Source organism: Myxine glutinosa, chromosome 1, assembly GCF_964187855.1.
Source record: "Myxine glutinosa chromosome 1, kmMyxGlut1.1, whole genome shotgun sequence".
NCBI classification, from domain to species: domain Eukaryota; kingdom Metazoa; phylum Chordata; class Myxini; order Myxiniformes; family Myxinidae; genus Myxine; species Myxine glutinosa.
Window position 1 is genome coordinate 348,303,952 of NC_136261.1, and position 22,006 is coordinate 348,325,957.

The following is a 22,006-nucleotide window of genomic DNA, read 5'->3' on the forward strand; positions in this document are numbered from 1 at the left end:
TGCTGAAAGAAGTCTGTAAAAACCCCAGAATGTCATCACGGGACCTACAGGTAGCTCTTGCCACTGTTGATGTCAAAGAGCACGAGTCTACCATTAGAAAGAGGCTGCACAAATTTGATCTACATGGGAGGTGTGCCAGGAGGAAACCTTTGCTGTCCAGAAAGAACATCAGGGCAAGACGAAAATTTGCCAATGAACACCGAGGCAAAGACCAGCACTTCTGGAACAATGTGCTCTGGACAGATGAGCCAAAGGTAGAGCTATTTGGCCACAGTACCAGAAGACATGTTTGGCGAAAACCAAAGACAGCATTTGACCACAAGAACCTGATACCAACTGTAAAGCATGGTGGTGGAAATTTTATGGTTTGGGGCAGCTTTGCTGCATCAGGGCCTGGGAAGCTCACCATAATAGAATCCACTATGAACTCTTCATTGTACCAGAGGGTGCTTGAGGATAATGTGAGGCCATATGTGGGAAAGTTGAAGCTCAACCGAAGGTGGACCTTGCAACATGACAATGACCCTAAACATACCAGTAAATCCACCAAGGAATGGCAGAAAAGAAAGAAATGGAGGGTTCTGGAATGGCCAAGTCAAAGCCCGGATCTAAATCCCATCGAGATCTTGAGGGGGGATTTGTAAAGAGCTGTGCATGCAAGAAACCCCTCAAACATCGCACAGCTGAAAGAATTCTGCATGGAGGAGTGGGCAAAAATTTCTCCCAGTTGATGTCAGAGACTGGGAGACAGTTATAAGATACGCCTACTTGAGGTTGTTTCTGCCAAAGGGGGCAATACCACCTATTAGAGCCAAGGGTGTACTTACTTTTTCCACGTGCAAAATTTGCATTTATGTTTGTTTAAATTATACAATGGACTACAAAATGTAAATGTTTCATGATATTTGTTATATTATATCACCTTTATCTTTCAATATTGTTGAAATGAAGATAAAATAGCTGCATGTTGAAATATGTTGAAAAAGTCAAAACTTTACATGGGGTGTACTTACTTTTTCACTTGACTGTATATACAGACTTGGCATTTAATATGGAATATTTTTTTTGTGGGGGTGAACTTACTTTTCAAGATGTCTTAGAACCAAAAGTTCATTGGAATTATGTTGAAATTATTCTAGATTTTGTTAATGTGACCTTTAAAAGAAACAAAAACCACATTTGACATTTTGAAGCAAATAAATTGATCCTTTAAAGTGATGTAAACTGATATCGAACTCAATTCACGGACAGTACTGTGTTAAACTTCTGTACGTTTTCCAGAAGTATCTCTTTATTTTGCACATTAGCCAAATTTTTTTTTAACAAAAACAAAAGTTAAATTACGACTGGGATTACGGAGAGTAAAATTACAGTTCAGTACTTCGTGTAACCCCCACGAGCATTCAGGAAAGCACGTGCACGTTGAGACATGCTGGTCACGAGATTTGCCAAGGTTTGGACAGGAATCGCTTGCCATGCAGTGACTATAGCCTGCTGCAATTCACGCACAGAGGTGGGCTGCTGGTCCAAGTTGTCGATTTGACGCGTTAATTCTGCCCACAAGTTCTCTATCGGATTCATATCCGGGGACATGGCAGGCCACTCCATATGCTCTACACCACAGTCAGCAAGAAAGTGTTGGATCATGTGAGCACGATGAGGCCATGCATTGTCATCTTGGAAGACAAAGTTTCCTCGAAAGGCTGCACGAGCAAATGGAAGGAATGTTTCTTCCAGAATGGCCCTGTACTTGAACTGGTTCAGGTTTCCATTCAGAACAACCAGGTCAATTTTGCCCCCTGCATGAAAAGCAGCCCAAACGGTCACTCCACCACCTCCATTGTATAGTCTTGGCACTATACAATCTTTGTTGTAGGCTTCATGCACTTGTCTGCGCACTCGGACGCGGCCATCTTGACGATAGACCAGAAATCTAGACTCGTCACTGAAGATCACGTGATTCCAGTGTCCTGGCTGCCAATGACGGTGCTCTCTGGCCCACTGCAATCGGCACTGGTGATGTTGTCTGGTCAGGCGTGGCTTTCTCAGGGGACGCCTGGCACGATAGCCTGCTTGAACCAGTCATTGGTTGACTAGCCTTCTGGATACAGGCACATTTGTCAGTTGCTGCCACTCAGCCCTAAGCCGATTAGCTGACTTGGTACGGCCATTGCGGACTAACCGGTGCAGCTGGCGATCATCCCTCCTTGTGGTTCTGCGGGGACGTCCTGGCCTCGGTATTGGAGTAGGGACACCCCTCTGAGCATTTCGTTTCAGGATCTTTGACACCTGACCTTGAGTGATGCCATACTGCCGAGCAATAGCACGCACTTTCATGCTGTAATTTCGTAAAGCCACCACTCCATGACAAACAGCATTGTCGAGTTGACGGACCATCTCCAGAGGAAGCGGCAATAACTTTTGGAGACGTGCAGCAGTTGTTTTCCACTAATACAGAACGCAACAACCCTTGTATACCCGAGTGTGAAGCCAATCGTCAAATGCACCTGTCCGTAAATTTTGCCACGCCACCTGTGATATAATCCTGTTGTTGACTTCTTGCTGCGACAGACAATCAGTGACATGGTTCTTTTAACAAATAAATCACCAAAGTGTAAAATAAACTCACCAGATTGATATACTGAGTTAAGAAAGTAAACCCGTCAAGAAAAAAAAAAATTCCATATTAAATGCCAAGTCTGTATATACTGTTATATATATATATATATATATATATATATATATATATATATATATATATATATATATATATATATATATATATATATATATGTATATATATATATATATATATATATGTATATATATATATATATATATATATATATATATATATATATAATTATATATATATATATATATATATATATATATATATATATACATACATACATACATACATACATACATACATACATACAGTCACACACATTACATTGAAACAATTGGTTGGCATGTATTGGACTATTTTTAATATCTCGTCCCTGGAACATTTTGAATGGCTTCATCCTATGTTGCGTTATTGCTTTTTCATGTCTGAATTGGCAGGCAAATAGAAAAGCAAACCTGAAATGGCAGCGTTGTTGACGAGAATATTCAGATGCATGCCTTTTTCTTGGACAAAGCGAGAGGCAAATGAGCGAACCGATTGCATGGAGCTCAAATCTAGTAGCCAGAACTCAGCATGGCCTGGTAAGGTACAAAGTTACACAGAGTAGATTTGAGAAGGGGAGGTAGTGAGATATACATACAATGAGACACAGTGTAAAGGACATACAAATCATGCAATATCTGGTGAGCTGAGCATTCCCAATTTGACATCAGTACATCCAACAAGAGGCATTCATTTGAGGCAAGACCTTTGCAGGAGAACTTGGAAAGAATGATGTTTATTTCCCTGGCTGCAGCTTCACCCCGGATTTTGTTGCGACATGCTAAGATGACATTCGATCCTCGTCGTGCTAGACCCAAGGCAATGTAGTAGCCAATACCTGGAAAATAAAGGAAAAAGATTGCTTATACAAAACTTACATTTGGACAAGTGCCTGAAGAAGGGACCAGAATGACTGTTTAAATACTTAATGAAAACTATACGATTAAGAAAGAGTAAGGCTAGATCTAACCCACCCCTCAATCCCTGTTTGCCATTCCAATTCATACTCAACTAGAACAGCAATCGGTAGGGAGCATACCTCTGCCAGGCTCAACAGTTTATGTTTTGATCCTACTGATAGGCCATATCTGGATCAGGACCTGAACCACAATCGAAACGATTAGTCCTTGCCACAAACCCAATCTGCCCACTAAGTTGCGACTGAGTTTGTCCATAACTTTTTGAGATATCGTGCTATACATAGTTTTTTACCCGATCTATCAATGGTGAAAAATCACTTAAAAAATTATCCACTCCAAACCAAAATCTAATCATTTCATCCTTGTCAAATACCCAACCTTTCCACCAAATTTCGTTCGAATCCGTCCACAACTTTTTGAGATATCCTGGTCACAGTAAAACAAACAAACAGACAGACAAACAAGAAAGGATGTCAGGCGTAAGTAAAACAAATAAATAATAATCGTAGAATAGTTAAATTGTTAACCAATTGGCTAATAGCATACCGAAACCACCAATGTTTCATCCGAATCTATAATCTTTTGAAAAGCAATTAATTAATTAATCGAAAAATTAAACAATTCATCAATTAATTCATTAATCAATAAATCACAAATGCCATTTACAGCCAAATCACTTGGTCATCATCCTGTCCAAATATCAGCTTCCTCGCTTAAAAGATGCCTGAGATATTGCACAGATGAGAAAGGAAATAAATAAGTACTTAATAAATCGATAATAATTAAGTAAAGAATCAATTAATTGATAAATAAAATAATAATAAAGTGTTTTTGCTAAAGCATGTGTTCACTATAATGCCCAAATATCAGCTTCCCAGCTCAAAGGATGGCTGAGATATCGCCCGAACAAACAAATTAGAAAACCTTGACCCTTGACCTTGACGTTTGACCTTAACCTTTCACCTTTGATCTATATTCTAGATAGTCAAAACCATTGACAGCATTACTTTTGTCCTTTGGAATCCTCTGGTAAAGTTTTAAGAAGATAGCTGAAAACCTTCATGAGTTATCGCACTCACAGACAAACAAACTAGAAATCAGTCAGAGAACGAGGACTTGCCAGAATTAAAAATATAGCAGCCGAACCACATGACCAATGACGTCATCATTTTTTGTTTTCTAAACTAATTTATTCCTAGATATTGCTCAAGAAATTTCATCTTGATCGGATGAAGTTTTGTACTTGTCGAATTATGACGTCTTAATGGAGGCACCTATGGCATCATCATTAACATATTTTATTCCCCATGGAGAGTTCTTTACAATGAGCTATGTCTCAATTTTTTCTATTCAGCACTTTCAGAGATATAGAGGTGCAAAGTTTTTCGGTTTTTCCAAGATGGCGGCCAAACCACGTGACCGATGACGTCATAATTTATTTTTTTTCTACACCAGTTTATGCCGACATGGCGCTCAATAAATTGCATCTTGATTGGATGAAGTTTTGTACTTGTCGAATTATGACGTCATAATGGAGGCCTTTGGCCTAGATAGTTAAGAACTGGGCACAGTCTATTCCAGTGCAACTAGATTATGCTCAAGAAATTTCATCTTGATCGGATGAAGTTTTGTACTTGTCGAATTATGACGGCTTAATGGAGGCACCTATGACATCATCATTAACATATTTTATTCTCCATGGAGAGTTCTTTACAATGAGCTGTCTCAATTTTTTCTATTCAGCGCTTTCGGAGATATGGAGGTGCAAAGTTTTTTGGTTTTTCCAAGATGGCGGCCGAACCACGTGACCGATGATGTCATCATTTTTTTTTTTCTCCACCAGTTTATGCCGACATGGCGCTCAATAAATTGCATCTTGATTGGATGAAGTTTTGTACTTGTCGAATTATTGAATTGTGATGTCATCATGGAGGCCTTGTGCCTAGAGAGTTAAAAATTGGGCACAGTCTATTCCAGGGCAAGACAAATATGTGTGTAAAGTATGGCGATGCTCTGTGCAACGATGTAGACGTACTACTGCACACAAACAGACAAACAGACAAACAGACAGACAAACGAACAGACAAACAGACAGACAAACATACTTGCTGGAATCTTTTCCGGCAAGTAACAAACAAATGAAAAATTGGTCAGAGACCGAGGACTTGTCGGAAGGTACTTTTTGATTTAGAAACCACTCCCCGCCATCACGGTCGGCTCTCCAACGCACAATCCCATGAGATATGCGTAAAGGACGACCCAAAACCAATTATCTTATTTTTGATTCGTATATAAACATCATTAAAAGTCAATAATGACCCCTGCCAAAGTTCAAACGACGTGGGTTGAATCCCTACATGAGAGAATTCCACATAGCTATTTGGGCGGTGTATAAGTTAACAGATCGCTGTCTCCATCGATCTTGCCAAGGCCGTAACATCTATCGGCTCAAAATCCTTTTAACTGTTGACTTGGTAGTTTTTACAATGACGAAAGACGTATCGGGAGTACGTATACGATATAGCGATTGTGAATGTGACAGCTCTGAGGCGTGTTTCGCTTCGCATCGCAGTGACGGCGAGCACCAACATGGCGGCTGTAAAATTAAAATCTGGCTTCAAGCCCCCTCACCACCCAAAGCCTTCAACCAGACATATTAACACGCTCCTCCCCCCTTCATGCCCGTTCTTCAAAGCAAAGCGGTAAAAAATTGTTGTATCGCCATTATATAGTACGAGCAACGGTACCCGCCCTGAGGGCGGAGCTTTATTTTGACATTCAATTCAAACGTTTTGGGTGACCTTGAGCTTGACCTTGGGCCTAGAGAGTTAAAAATTGGGCACAGTCTATTCCAGGGCAAGGAAAATATGTGTATAAAGTATGGCGATGCTATGTTCAACGATGTAGACGTTGTACTGCGCACAAACAGACAGATAAACAGACAGCCAGACAAACCAACCAACCAACATACTTGCCGGAATCTATTCCGGCAAGTAACAAAGAAGAAATATGTCGTGCATAGCACGATACTTGCGAAATCCCTAAAATAAGTTGTTGGCCTATGATGACCTCTAAAATAATTGGTGGATGATTTCAGTGACCTAGCATTCAAATCCTCTTAAAATTTCAAGTCAATCAGATGAAAATTGAGGATTTTAGAAATTTGGCCTATGTTGACCTTTTGGCGTAGGTTGACCTCAAAAATACTTGGTGGTTGGATTTAGTGACCAGATATGCAAATTCTCTTCAAATTTCTAGTTAATCAGATGAAAATTGAGGATTAAAGAAATTTGGCCTATATTGACCTTTTGGCCCATGTAGACCTTTTGGCTTATGTTGGCCTTTGGCCTATGTTTACCTAAAATATAATTGGTGATTGAATTCAGTGATCAGATATGCAAATCCTCTTCAAATTTCAAGTCAATCAGATGAAAATTGAGCATTTTAGATATTTGACAAAGTTGGTGACCTTTGGCCTATGTTGACCTATTGACCTTTTGACGCCAAAAACAATAGGTTTCTTGCTTATAACCAACTCTGCCTTTTGGTGAAGTTTTGTGAAGATCAGTTGAAAATTGGGACCCGTAGGCTACTGATATACAGACAGACAAACAGACAGAATGAAAAATCACTCATAGAGCGACACTTCGCAAAAGAGAACAAAGTAGAAAGGCACTCAGTAGAGCCTCCTTTGACCCCAAAAACAATTAGTGGTTGAATTCAATGACCGGATATGCAAATCGTCTTCAAAACTTTAGTTAATCGCATGAAACTTGACAATTTTAGAAATCTGGCCTATGTTGACCTTTTGGCCTATGTTGACCTCAAAAATAGTTGGTGCTTGAATTCAGTTAGCTGATATGAAAATCCTATTCAAATTTCAAGTCAACGGATGAAAATGGAGGATTTTAGAAATTTGAAAAAAAGTGGTTGACCTTTGGCCTATGTTTACCTTTTGGCCGAAGTTGATCTCAAAAATAGTTGCTGGTAGAATTCTGTTCGCTGACATGAAAATCCCATTCAAATTCCAAGTTTGCCCTTTGGCCTATGTTGACCTTATGACCTATGTTGATCACAAAAATAGTTGGTGGTTGAATTCAGTTGGCTGATATGAAAATCCTATTCAAATTTCAGGTCAATTGGATGAAAATTGAGGATTTTAGAAATTCGAAAAAAGTGGTTGACCTTTGGCCTATGTTGACCTTATGACCTATGTTGATCTCAAAAATAGTTGGTGGTAGAATTCAGGTCGCTGACATGAAAATCCAATTCAAATTCCAAGTCAATCAGATGAAAATTGAGGATTTTAGAAATTTGAAATGCTTGTTGACCTTTGGCCTATGTTGACCTTATGATCTATGTTGATCTCAAAAATAGTTGGTAGTTGATTTCAGGTAGCTGATATGACAATCCTATTCAAATTTCAAGTCAACAGATGAAAATTGAGGATTTTAGAAATTCGAAAAAAAGTTGTTGTCCTTTGGCCTATATTTACCTTTTGGCCTATGTTGATCTCAAAAATAGTTGGTGGTTTAATTCAGTTCGCTGATATGACAATAATTAAGGATTTTAGAAATTTCAAAAAAGTGGTTGACCTTTCGCCTATGTTGACCTTATGACCTATGTTGATCTCAAAAATAGTTGGTGGTTGAATTCAGTTGGCTGATATGAAAATCCTATTCAAATTTCAGGTCGATTGGATGAAAATTGAGGATTTTAGCAATTCAAAAAAAAGTGGTTGACCTTTGGCCTATGTTGACCTTATGATCTATGTTGACCTCAAAAATAGTTGGTGTTTGAATTCAGTTAACTGATATGCAATTCGTCTTAAATTTTCAAGTCAATCGGATGAAAATTGAGGATTTTAGAAATTTGAAATGCTTGTTGACCTTTGGCCTATGTTGACCTTTTGGCCGACGCTGATTTCAAAAATATTTGGTGGTTGAATTCCTTTCGCTGATATGTAAATCCTATTTTAATTTCAAGTCAATCAGATGAAAATTGAGGATTTTAGACATTCGAAAAAACAGTGGTTGACCTTTGGCCTATGTTGACCTTTTGGTCTACGCTAATCTCAAAAACAGTTAGTAGTTGAATTCAGTCAGCCGATATGTAAATCCTATTCTAATAACAAGTCAATCAGATGAAAATTGAGGATTTTAGAAATTCAAAAAAAAGTGGTTGACCTTTGGCCTATATTGACCTTTTGACATTTCGACCTCAAAAATATATAGGATTTTGTCAGACAACGAACTCTACCATTTGGTGAAGTTTCATGAAAATCGGTTTAAAATTGTGACCTGTAGGCAAGTATAAGTGAGCGGACAGACAAACACACAAATACACACAAATACACAAACGGGAGTGATTAAATACTTCCAAAAAACAACAACATTTTTGCCAAGTAATAACGCAAAAGACCAACCAATATACTTGAAAAATCTTCGATTTTCGCAAGTAACAAGCAAGACAGATCGAACAAACAAGACAGACCGAACAAACAAGACAGTCATAACAAACAGACAGACAGGGGTGAAAACATCACCTCCACCCACCTTCGGTGGCAGATGCAAGTAATTATGACAATAAAATACATTATTATACCTTGAGTGATTAATCCACATAAAAAATGTTTTACTCTTGGTCCTCAAAATACTCTTCGAGATGTGCAACACTTCCCATTGGTGACGTCAGACTGAATCTAGGTCGACACAGGCGACCACGCGTAAAGTTAGACACCCATGGTCACCTATCCTAGATTATCACCCTTAGAAAGATGCCTCCATTTATTTATTTATTTATTTATTTTTGCCTTAACTTTGGAATCAATACATAGTGGGAGATGTTCAAATCAAGCAAAAATAAAAGACGAGATATTTGTGACCGAGGATTCAATGAGCAAAGGATAAGAAGCGATGCATCATCAGGGATCCTCAAATACACAAAAAATGATAAATGCAACCATCACGACTTAATGAACCATAGAAAATCAGGAACAATAACACTCTGCATCGGAATGGCAATAAAACATTATTCCCTCAGCTCATTGGTGCTTCTTGAAGAATGAATCTTAGCAGCAGATGATTGTGGGTTGTGGGTTGGAAGAAGAAACTGTATAATAAAAGTTCCTTATGTGATGGCATGTTAACCTTTCAACCATGTTTCTTATATAAAGAGAACATATACCATTTGTGGAAATGTCTTTTTACATAATATTAATCACAGAAGGGGAAAGGGCATGACGTCACAAACGACCAATAAAAATAATGATTTTAATTTTTGAGCTAAATTGGTGGGATTTTGGAGAAGAGGGGTAGAGAGGAGTGGGGAGTTAAAATTCAAATTTGTTTACAGTAATATTCCCAGGGGTGTTAGGTAGAGAGACCCGATGGCGTCCTTTGACACTGTCAAAAGTATAAATTCCTGCCATAATGCATCAGCAGCATAGCTATGTGCCCATAAATGATGCGAAGCCAGGTTCTGCAAACGCAGGAGGAAGCGAAAAGAAACTTACCTGTTCAGTTTGGAGAGTTAGGCTAAAGTATCAGAGTAGCTCGACATCTGTATGCTCAGAGGCAGTTTTAACAGCTAAGGACATATTTTCTTTATTTAGATATGGAAGCATAACATTTGCACATGTTGGAATTCCCCCATGCTTCTCGATGTGCTTTCCCACAATGATGCTGATACAAACTCGCAGATATCTGAAGAGGCTATCTACGTATTAATTATGGGGCTGAAGCATTTTGTATACAATGTCGAGGCTCGTGGAGGAGCAAGACCAAGAAAATATCAGGACGTAACAGAATGACAAGAACAGGAGGGAGAGAGAGAGAGAGAAAGAGAAAGAGAGAGAGAGAGAGAGAGAGAGAGAGAGAGAGTGAGAGAGAGAGAGAGAGAGACACACACACACAGAGACACACACAGACAGAGACACAGAGACACACACAGACAGAGACACAGAGAGAGAGAGAGAGAGAGAGAGAGAGAGAGAGAGAGAGAGAGAGAGAGACACACACAGACACAGAGAGAGAGACAGAGAGAGAGAGAGAGAGAGAGAGAGAGAGAGAGAGAGAGAGAGAGAGATACACAGACACAGTCAGAGAGAGAGAGAGAGAGAGAGAGACACAGAGAGAGAGAGACTTTTGACTTTTAGACTTTTTATTACAAAAATATAAAAATACAAGCCAGTCGGTGAAGATACTATTCAATACAAGCACAATAATCGAAAACACAGAAAAGAAAAAAAAGATAATGACAGGAAAGGAAAGGAATTCAAAACAGTACAATGAACTAGAAAAGAAAAACAACAACAGAAAAACCGACCACACACTGATTCAATCCAAACAAACCTACAAATATATCATTAATTCATTCTCCTGCACCATGCAGATCCCATCAAAACACCAAATGTTCATAAACTCATAAATACATTTCTTTCTTTCAGAAACACAAAATTCAAGTTTGAGTCTTGCAGATATCAAGGCATTAAAAAAGAACAAGACATCACATTGCCCAATCGGCTTTCCTTTCAGTTTTTCCTTCCTCGATAAATAAATTGCCATTTTCGCCGTGGCCACTAAAAACAAAAACACCATATGTACATGTTCTTTCATATCATTGAAACCAAAAATAAATGATCGCAGAGAAAAAGTGATCTTCATTTTTCCAGCCATGTAGTTCAGCCATTGAAATAAAGGCACAAGCCTTGCACAATCAACGTACGCATGGAACACATCCTCTGTGTAAACACAGAACGGGCAACACGTAGATGTGGGCGCGAAATGACTCACTAATTTATGAGACGGAATGATTCAGTGTATCATTCGCCACTGGAGATCACCTGTCCTTTTACTTACCAGCTTACTGTATATTGATTCCCATGCAGGCTCAGATGGGAGTCCTTCCGGCATTAGCCCTTTCCACCTGGCCACTCCATTTAACGGTGAGTTCCCAAGCAGAACTGCAGTACATAAACGATACAGGTCTTTACTACTGCATTTCTGAAAAATGTTTTGTCCCTCACTAATTGGGGGCAAGTCTCCGTGACTAGGCTGTACCAATAAACCAGGAAATTGCCAGTCATTGGATGTCACCAAAACTTCCTGGGTCCATCTTAGTCCAAGTTGGAAGCTTTTCTTTCCTATTTCCTTTAGGACTCTTCCGATTATTCTGTTTGACCATATTCCAGTCATATCAGCTATCTCTTGCACCGACTTCCACCCCCAACCAGAATCATGGCGGAGGTCCAACACTTTGATTATGCCTGCCGTAATAAAGTGTTGATAAAAGTCTCGGCTTCTTGGAATTGCAGGAAAAAGCGGGTTGTAAAAAAGGGGTTCTTCCACAAACATGTTTGTTGCATAGGTTTCTTGCTGGCGACTAGTCGAAAGGCTTTGCCAGGCATTCAGAAGGCTCTGATAGAATGATGGTAGATGAGATGTGTCGACATGTTGGAGTTGGATTAAGAAAAGTTCAAGGCCGTATCCAAGCCCGCTTGCTTTTTGCAGCATGTGATATGCCAGAAGTCGGCTTGGCAGTCGTTCCTTGTACAGCAACTGCTGTATGGTACACAGCCGAAAAGCCATGATACGACTTTTTATGTCGATCAGTCCCTGGCCACCTTCAGACAAGGGGCTACATATGACATTTGGTCATAACCAATGGTGACCACTCCAAAAAAAATCCACCAGTAGCCTCTGCAATGCCTTTAGTATTGCCTCCGGCGGCTGAAGGCAGATAAACCTATGCCACAGGGAAGAAGCCACCAAATTATTAACCACTAGAACCCTGCCTTTGTAGGAAAGGTGGGGCAGAGCTCGTTTCCACAGTCCCAATCTTTTTTTGACGTGCTCAACAATCCCATCCCAATTTTTGAGGACGTAATGTGGAGATCCCAGGAAAACCCCAAGGTATTTGACTCCGTCTTCCACCCATTTTAACTTTGTTGGTAGATGCACAGGTGGTACCAGCACTCTTCCAGGTGGAATGTTCTTGAGACAGGGAATCCATAAGGCCTTACTCTTGTCCCAGTTCCACTTCAAAGAAGAAGTGAGGCAAAACAGATTTAAACATTAAACAAGTGCAGGGATGTCACTCTCCTTCTTAACAACCACACAGACATCATCTGCATAAGCCGATACAACTACTGAAGGACTCCCAGGGGATACAGTCACTCTTGAAATATTTTTTCCTAAATAAAATTAGGAGTGATTCCATTACCAAGGAAAATAATAACCCAGAAACCGGGCATCCTTGTCTCACCCCTCTTTGAACCTGTACCGGAGAACTGAGTTCGTTATTTATTTTAAATAAACTAAATATATTGTTGTACAACAAAGTCATGTAGGCCCTAAAGGTACCAAAGGCACATGCTTCTAGCACACGATACAAAATAACATGATCAACACTATCAAAAGCCCTTTCCAAATCAAGGAATATTATCCCAAAATCTTTTTCCAAGCAATCACATTCCATTAAATCTCTGATCAAAAAAATATTATCATAAATAGATCTGTTTGGGATGCAGTAATTCTGATCATGGTGGACGAGATCACCGATTACCGGCTTCAACCGACTGGCCAACACTTTTGACAATATTTTGTAGTCCGTACATAATAACGAGACCGGCCGCCAATTCTTTACATGTTGTAGATTCCAGTCTTTGGAATCAGCGACACCACTGCTCTTCTAAAGCTTAGTGGTAGTTCTCCAAGCACCAAGGATGACTCCAGGACATTCAATAATTCAGGGCCCAAAAGGTCCCAAAAAGCCAAGAAAAATTCTGCCGGTAGGCCGTCAATCCCAGGAGCTTTCCCCGAGTCCATTTCAGTTAGGGCCTGTGTTAGCTCAGGCAAAGTAATTGGTGAATCCAGGCCCAGGCACAGGCTCAGTTAGGGATGAAAGGTGAGAAGTTAAAAATGCCATGGTTTGCTCACAAACATTTTGTTTTGCATAAACGTTTGAAAAAAACTCTCTAATGCCCAACCTTAAATCTCCAGGTTTGGCAACCATGTTTCCCCTAAAGTCTTGTACAGAGAAAAAAGTTTTGGGTGACTTATTTACAAAATCCATTTGGAAGAAAGATTTACTAGGGGTGTCTAATACCTTCAAATTGTTTATTCTTAATCTGATTAACAGGCCTGCTGCTTTCTCCTGAATCAGCTCTCTCAGTTGAGCCTTCTTTTCAACGAAGTATTGACGCGGGAGGTAGAGAAACCGACGAAGGTAGAGTTAGAGCAGGAAATAGTAGAGGCGCAACGGAAAATAGAGGTAAAATAGAAGCTGGAGGAGGTGGACGAAGGAATAATAGAGATTGAAAAGACAGAAGGAGAGAGGGGAATGAATTCCGGAAGGAATTGATGGAATGTGTGCAAGAGTGGTGCTCGGACCGTGATGAAATACCTGTTAATCAAATAGAAAGATTACAGGTTCTTGAAGAGGGACGGGGGAAGGTGAGTCCCGAGGTGAGTGGCGATTTCGGGAATGTGTTTGTTGCGATGGGGTGTTTGACTAGCTTGGGATAAAGGACAGACCCAGGAATTCGTGAAGGGCCCATTGTGAGGGGTACGACTGAGACAGAGTGTGTGAAAGGCATCTGTGCGGCGGGCTGTGCGAGTACGGAGGGTGTGGAGAGAGTTTGCGCACCAGTGAGTGCGAGTACGGAGTGTGTGGAGAGAGTGTGTGCGAGTACGGAGTGTGTGGAGAGAGTGCGCGCACCGGTGTGTGCGAGTATGGATTGTGTGAAGAGAGTGTGTGCACCGGTGTGTGCGAGTATGGATTGTGTGGGGAGAGTGTGTACACCGGTGTGTGCGAGTACGAAATGGAGTATGAGGGGTAATCAGGCTCAGGCATCGACACCGACCGGGGTAGGGGTCAGTGAGACTGGTAGAGTACGTGAGCCACCGATGAGTGGTGCGCCGTGGGGACCGGAGGGAATCGGTGTGGCGTCGGTCTCGCAAGGACCGGCGTGCGGGATTTGTACCTCCGGGACCCACACGGTATTGTTGGCGCGGTATATATATATATATATATATATATATATATATATATATATATATATATATATATATATATACATGTTGTGTCAATAAAGGGTTAACCACTTAAAATGACCTTTGTACTTTGTCATTACCTTAATTTTTTTTTTTGTTTTGCAGGAGTGATCAATGATCTTTGGAGAAGTCATTCAAGCATAACCAAAGCATTCTATGGGAAAAATTACGTTTTCTACGGCGCAAAGAGTAAACATTGTCATGGGGTATTTTGAGACCAAATCAATTGCTTCCGTCCAGACGAGGTTCTGTACTGAATATGGAGTGCATCCCAGAAACAAGCCAAGCAAGCCAGCCATTTGGAAACTTGTGAAAAAGTTTGAAAGTGAAGGGACGATTCTCAACATTAACAAGAGAAGGTCCGGTCCCCGAAGGAGTGTACGGTGTGAAGGAAACATGGAACGAGTTCGTGAGTCAGTCATGCAAAGTCTGAAGAAATCGCATCGACAAAGATCGGCTGAACTGGGTCTCAAACTGGGTTTCACAAGTATCATCTGGACTGGTCTCCCATCTCTACCACCTCTGACATCAACTCATCCTGGGAATTCTTCCAAAGTAAATTGCTCTCTCTCATGCACAGATTTATCCCATCTCGTCTTCAGTTGTCATACCCTTCCTCCCGTCCATGGTACACGGAATCTTGTGGTGAGGCTGTTGCCCAGAAACAACTTGCCTTCGTCTCCTGGAAAGCAAATCCAACGGAAGGAAATCTCATTTCCTTTCACAAAGCCCGAAACAAGTGTGTGTCCACCCTCAGGAGAGCCAGGAAACAATATCTCTCCATTCTCAAGACCGAACTCTCTTATCTGTCTCCCTCTTCCAAATCCTGGTGGCGTCTGGTCAAATCCGTTTCTGGTGTTTGTTCCCCCTCCATCCCCTCCCTTACCTCAAACGGCTACACAGCTGACTCCGCACGTAAAAAAGCTGAATGCCTCAACTCTGTGTTTGCCTCTAAATCTTGTGTCCCAAACCCATCCCTCTCTGTACCCACCATACCCAGTCGTACCCTGCTGCTCCTGGACTCCGTGTCCTTTCCTCCTGACAAGGTGGAAAAGTTTCTGTCAACCCTCGACTCTGATTCTGCAACTGGACCCGACGGCATCAGCCCACGGGTCCTAAAATCCTGCTCTGCTGCTCTATCTCACCCTCTCTCTGTTCTCTTCACCCTCTCTTTTGCTCAAGGTCAACTGCCATCTGCTTGGAAATCAGCCAACATCACCGCTTTGCACAAAAAAGGTGCAAAAACAGATCCTAGCAACTACAGACCAATCAGCCTTCTCCCAATTATCAGCAAAGTCATGGAATCCATCATTGCTTCGGATATGAAATCTTTCCTCTTCTCCAATGGCTTGATCTCTGATCATCAATTTGGTTTCAGACCAGGTCACTCTACTCTGGACATGCTGCTTCTGCTGTCTCAACAATGGATGGAGGTCCTCAATGCCAAACAGGAAATTAGAGCTGTCTCCCTCGACATATCACGTGCCTTCGACACGGTCTGGCACCCCGCTCTGCTCACCAAACTCTCCTCCTTTGGTATCCATGGAAATCTCCACGCATGGCTGGCGGACTTCCTCTCTAGTCGTCGTCAACGTGTGGCCCTGAATGGGTTTCTCTCATCTCCTCTTCCTGTTCAGGCTGGAGTTCCCCAAGGCAGTGTTCTGGGCCCCGTGCTTTTTCTGGTCTTCATCAATGATCTCTCTGACTCTCTCGAAAATCCTCTCTATCTCTTTGCTGATGACTCCACTCTCTGCCGCTCCATTCCTCTTCCCTCAGATCGGCAGTCTGCTGCCTCCTCACTCTCTGAAGACCTGGACAAAATCACAGACTGGTCAAACAAGTGGAACATGTCTTTCAATCCTGACAAATCTCACACTCTTACTATGTCTCTCCGAAAAGATCGACTGGACAACCCTCCCATCTACTTTCTCAACAATCCTCTCCAAGAAGTTCTGTCGCTCAAGATTTTGGGTCTCACTATCTGCCATGATCTTTCTTGGGAAAACCACATTTCCAAGCTGGCCTCCAAAGCCAGTCGCCGACTGGGCATCCTCCGTCGTGCGAAGTCCTTCCTCGGCACACCTGAGCTCCTCACCACATACAAGGCTTTCATCCGCAGCTCAATGGAATACTGTTCTCCCCTATGGGCCGGTGCTCCTGCCTCACACCTAGCTCGGCTTCACGCTGTTGAAACCAAAGCTTTCAGAATTATTGGAATCTCCCGCGATGAAGCTATCTCTGAGGGCCTTTCACTCACTCACCGCAGGCAGGTAGGTGGTCTTTCTGTCTTCTACCGACTCCTCTCCGGCCTTGCACCCCCAGCTCTCTCTGTGCTCTGCCCCCCAAATATTCCTACAGGTCGCACAAGATCTGCCAGCAACCCTCTGATGGTTAAACTGCCGAAATCTCGGCTCTCTGCTCACCTTCACTCTTTCATTCCTCTTTTCTCCCGCCTCTGGAACAAACTCCCTCACTCCCTTCAATCCCACTCCTCCCTCCAGGTCTTTAAAACAGCTGTTCACCACCATCTCTTATCTTCCCCCATCCAAAACCTTGATCTTTTCTACCCCCGCTAATTCACCCCAGATCCACCTTGTTTGAAATTCCAACTTCTTTCCTGGAAGTCCTGGCAGTGTCCATATGTTTTATACCTCTCCCACCGCCCCCTTCCCATGCCCCCCCCCCCCCCCCCAAAGCCCTCGCCCTCTCTCAGATCTCTCGATGTCTCCATGTCTCTCGGTCCCTGCTCTCAAATGTTGTGTTTGTGTCCTTCCCCCTCTCTCCCCATCTTGTCTACCGCTCCCGATGTTATATGTTTTATGTGTCGGTTTGTCTTTCTGTGTGATTAATGTTCGCTCTTTCACGAGCCTCGATCTTGTATACAACAAAAAAAAAAAAAAAAAAAAAAAAAAAAAAATCCCAGCAGTATCAGAAGAATAATGAAACTAGATTTAAGCCTCTTTCCTTTCCACATCACAACAGCCAATAAATTGACCGATGGGGATAAAGCAGCACGAGTCGCTATGTGTGAGATGCTGCAGCAGAGATGGAGACAAACCCAAACTGGATTGGCGATGTGTGGTTTAGTGATGAGGCATACTTTCACGTCAATGGTGCTGCCAATTCACACAACAACATTTTCTGGGGAAGTCAACGTCCAGATAAGGTTGAAGGGAAGTCGCTTAAGGGTCGAAAAGTCACTGCTTTGTGGCTGTCAGCTCCAGAGGTGCGTTTGGGCCGTATTGGTTTGAAGACAAAAACGGAAGAACGGTTACCATCAATCAAGAACGTTACCGGTCAATCGTCAACGCATTTTACGAAGACTTAAAGCAATCGATGAGCACTGCAGCCCTCCGGAAACGGTGGTTCATGCAGGACGGTGCTACCCCGCATACAGCCAACGAAACAACTGCCTTTCTGCGTCAAAAAATAGGACAATGAGTTCTCAGTTTGTGTATGGAAAATGAATGGTCTCCACACAGCGCCGACCTCAATCCGCTGGAATTTTTTCTCTGGGGAGCTTGTAAGGATAACGTCTACAAGGTACACCCCAGATCTGAACCTGATCTGAAGGCAGCAGTTGAGGCTTATGTGCAGACAGTAACCATTGAAACTTGCAGAAACGTCATTGAAAACTTCGCAATTCATGTGAATGAATGTTGTGTGCGTGGGGGTGCTCACATCGATCACCTCAACTATAATCGCATAATGAGTTTCATTTCTCCATGATTTGATTTGGTTTTCATTTTCCGAATTAATTTTTTTTTCTCAATGTTTTGGTTAATAAAGTTTTGAAGCAGTTAACCTTTTATTGACTGTTCTGTGTATGTAACATTCTGTCCGGGATGTGTGTATCCGGGATGTCCGGGATGTCCGGGATGTGTCTGTATGTGTGTAACATTCTGTGTATGTATATATAAGTAAATAAATAAATAAATAAATAAATATATATCTATATATACGTACATCTATCTATAATTCCAGTAATCTCTGTGTGTCTGTGTGTCTGTGTGTCTGTGTGTCTGTGTGTCTGTGACCGCTGTTTCTCGACAACCACGGGTCCGATATACTTTAAACTTGCCAGGTATATTGCTGGGGACCCGAGGATGTGCCTTTTCAAGGTTTGTAATTAATCGGACAAGTACTTACCGAGCTATGTCCAAAAAACGCTTCAACCAATCAGAGAGCAGCGAGCTATCACGTGTGCCGAACGTGGCGATCAGACTCTGCCTCGGACGGCACATTTGACAGCGTATTCATTTATTTCACGTTGGAAAACTATGTTGCCGTTAAACTATGTTTTAAAACGAATTCAAACTGCGATTAAATTAAAACGATTCATCGTAACTGCGATTTGCGAACTTCCGGACAGTGACGACTTCACTTCCGGCAGCCAATCACAGAACGCTTTGTTGCGTAGGCGTGGCCGATGTGAGACGAGCAGAGCTGAGCGCGTTACGAGCTGACCGCCATTACGGTACGTAATTCGATTTCTTATGCGCATTATTTCTCCCAATTCAGTCAGAGCGAAGGGCGGAAGCGAAGAGCGTTGTTTTTTTTGTTTACGGGCGTACGGGCGGGGTAGAGCGTACGGGTAGCGTTTTTTTTTTTTTTTGGCAAGGAACGGGCACCCACGTACGGGCAATGCCCTAGTATATACAAAGCCGTATAAACTTGACCTTAAAAAAATAATGGGTTAACGCAGTCATGCAGCATTGAAGTAGAGTTTTATACCTGAATTTGCTCCAGTTACAATAGCAATACTGCTAGACAGGTCCAGAGATGTACCCTCCCAGGCATCAGGGTGGTTTTTGATCAGCCAACTTGCACCACTGATCAACCGGGCACCTTTAAGCAGCCAAAACAGGCCTAAGCCGAGGCACAGCACCAGGCCAAAGGAGCTCCATGTGCATTCTGGAAAACAAAAACAAACGTAGGATGAGTAGTCTGTAATTATAACCTTCATTTTCACTGAGTGATGACATTTCTTGACAACCTGTCAGTAAAAAACATGCAGATGAAAAGTAAACAAGTACAAAAAGTTTTAATTAAAACAAAAGCCGCGTCGATGTTACACAATGCCTAGATGCAGCTGTGCCTATAACGTCGATGTTATAGGCACAGGACATTCCTATTGATTCGATTACTTGATGTTATTTTTGTGCAAAGTGAAAATATATCTCGGCAATTTCCCGTGTGTGGCGACGAATTTTTAATATATCTCGGCATTTTCCCATCTGTTATTTCAGGCGGTGTATGACTGACCATGCCACGATTTAAAAAATATATATCTCGGCAATTTCCCGTGTGTGGCGACACGAGAACGAAGCTATGCTCCTCTCTCCACATTATTGTGACGACGTATAAATTAAATATTTCATCGTGACGATTGTCATCAAATGGACGAATTTTTAATATATCTCGGCATTTTCCCGTCTGTTATTTCAGGCGGTGTATGACTGACCATGCCGCGATTTAAAAAATATATATCTCGGCAATTTCCCATATGTGGCGACACGTGAACGAAGCTATGCTCCTCTCTCCACATTATTGTGACGACGTATAAATTAAATATTTCATCGTGACGATTGTCATCAAATGGACGAATTTTTAATATATCTCGGCATTTTCCCGTCTGTTATTTCGGGCGGTGTATGACTGACCATGCCGCGATTTAAACAAAATATATATATATCTCGGCATTTTCCCGTCTCTTATTTCGGGCGGTGTATGACTGACCATGCCGCGATTTAAAAAATATATATCTCAATGGACTTGAAGTTACAGGCCTTTGAGAATTCATTTCGTTCTATAAAGGGCAACTTTCATCGGATTTTCTTCCCGTTTTTTTTCAACTGAGTCTAAAACTATGTTAGCGACTGTGAAAAATGAAATGATATATCGAATTTGATTTGAAATAAAACTGTGTGAGAGAGGAAGACACCACGGGCCTACAAAACTGGCCTCAAAGCTATGCGAGTTAATAAAATGGTGGATATTTGTTTATATGAAGCCTCTCCCACAATGGGTGGAGCTATGGTTCCCAGAATGGGTGGAGCTTTGAGGTTTTGTCTTCTCTGCAAGAAGCTTCTCTGCTTCTTCCTGCTCTCAAATGTTGTGGTTGTGTGCTTCCCCTTCTCTCCCCATCTTGTCTTCCGCTCCCTCTTTTTGTATATTTTGTTTGTCTGGTTGATTTGTTTGTGAAATAAATGTTAGCTCTTTCACGAGCCTCGATTCAGTATACAAAAACAAGAAGAAGAACAAGAAGAAGAAGAACAACAACAACAGCAGAGGGCACTCTATGACCAGCGTCTTGCGACGCGGCTAAAAATATTTGTTTATTTACGATCATCACAAAGGTTCTGTAGCTTTTTCAGTTATAGGTCGAGGCAATGTCAAAATGACATGTATACTGTCTCTGTTTACTGACATGTCTGCTGAGGAATCAAGTTTCTCTTCTCTAAACATTTCCTTTGTTTCAGGAAAGATGGGCACCTAATACCAAGGGTGTGGTACAAAGAAGCTTTGGCAAAAGAAACATCTGAACTCTTGTTATATACGCGACTTTTGAAATGACGTAATCCACCCCCAGATTGTTTGGCGCGCATGTGCAGAAAGCATTAGTAACGAAGTAAATTGGGGTGGACTGGACATGTATTGTGCCTCTTAGATAAGGATTGTGGAATGAAACGACTAAAAAGACTTTTAAACAAGCTGAAAACTACTTGCAAGTTTACCTGTGAGAAAGGGGTATGTCGGCACAACGAAACTGTTTGAGAACTTCCAGATTAACTCATCCAAAAAGTTGATATGTTGCAGTCAGTATCAAAAAAGTCCAGGAAATGCATGAAGATTCGTAGATGGTGCGTTCTATCCAAACATTTGTGCTTCTTAACACCGATGGGAAGACCATATCTGGGCCTTGTCGATGCACAGGTTAAGTTTAAAATGTTGATATTCACTATAAATCATGTTTGGGAGGAGGGGTCATGATGACATAGGCTTTGGGGGCTGGTGCTCTGGATATGGATCTTGCTCTGGATCTTGGGGATCCCCTCTGGGCTGGTGCTCCTGCCTAACACCGAGCTCATCTTCACGCTGTTGAAACCAAATCTTTCAGAATCATTGGAATCTCCCGCGATGAAGCTAAGTCCAAGGGCCTTTCATTTCACTCACTCACCGCAGGCAGGTTTGTGGTCTTTCTGTCTACTACCGACTCCTCTCCGGCCGAGCTCCCCCAGCTCTCTCTGTGCTCTGTGCCCCAAATATTCCGACAGGTCGCACAAGATCTGCCTGCAACCCTCTTATGGTTAAACTGCCAAAATCAAGACTCTCTGCTCACCTTCACTCTTTCATTC

General features: G+C 41.8%; 1 protein-coding gene across 2 annotated transcripts in view; it reads right to left on the bottom strand.

Annotated features, from left to right (window-relative positions):
* The window catches only part of LOC137413189 (retinol dehydrogenase 12), a 62,128-nt gene that overhangs the window by 31,869 nt on the left and 8,253 nt on the right, over positions 1-22,006 (bottom strand). For both annotated transcript variants that reach the window (XM_068098593.2, XM_068098596.2), the window contains exons 2-4: positions 19,383-19,562; positions 3,381-3,512; positions 3,088-3,210 (exon numbers count right to left, since the gene is read on the bottom strand). In XM_068098593.2, coding sequence (XP_067954694.2) covers positions 3,088-3,210; positions 3,381-3,512; positions 19,383-19,562 — 435 coding nt within the window. The remainder of the gene's footprint in view (positions 1-3,087; positions 3,211-3,380; positions 3,513-19,382; positions 19,563-22,006) is intronic.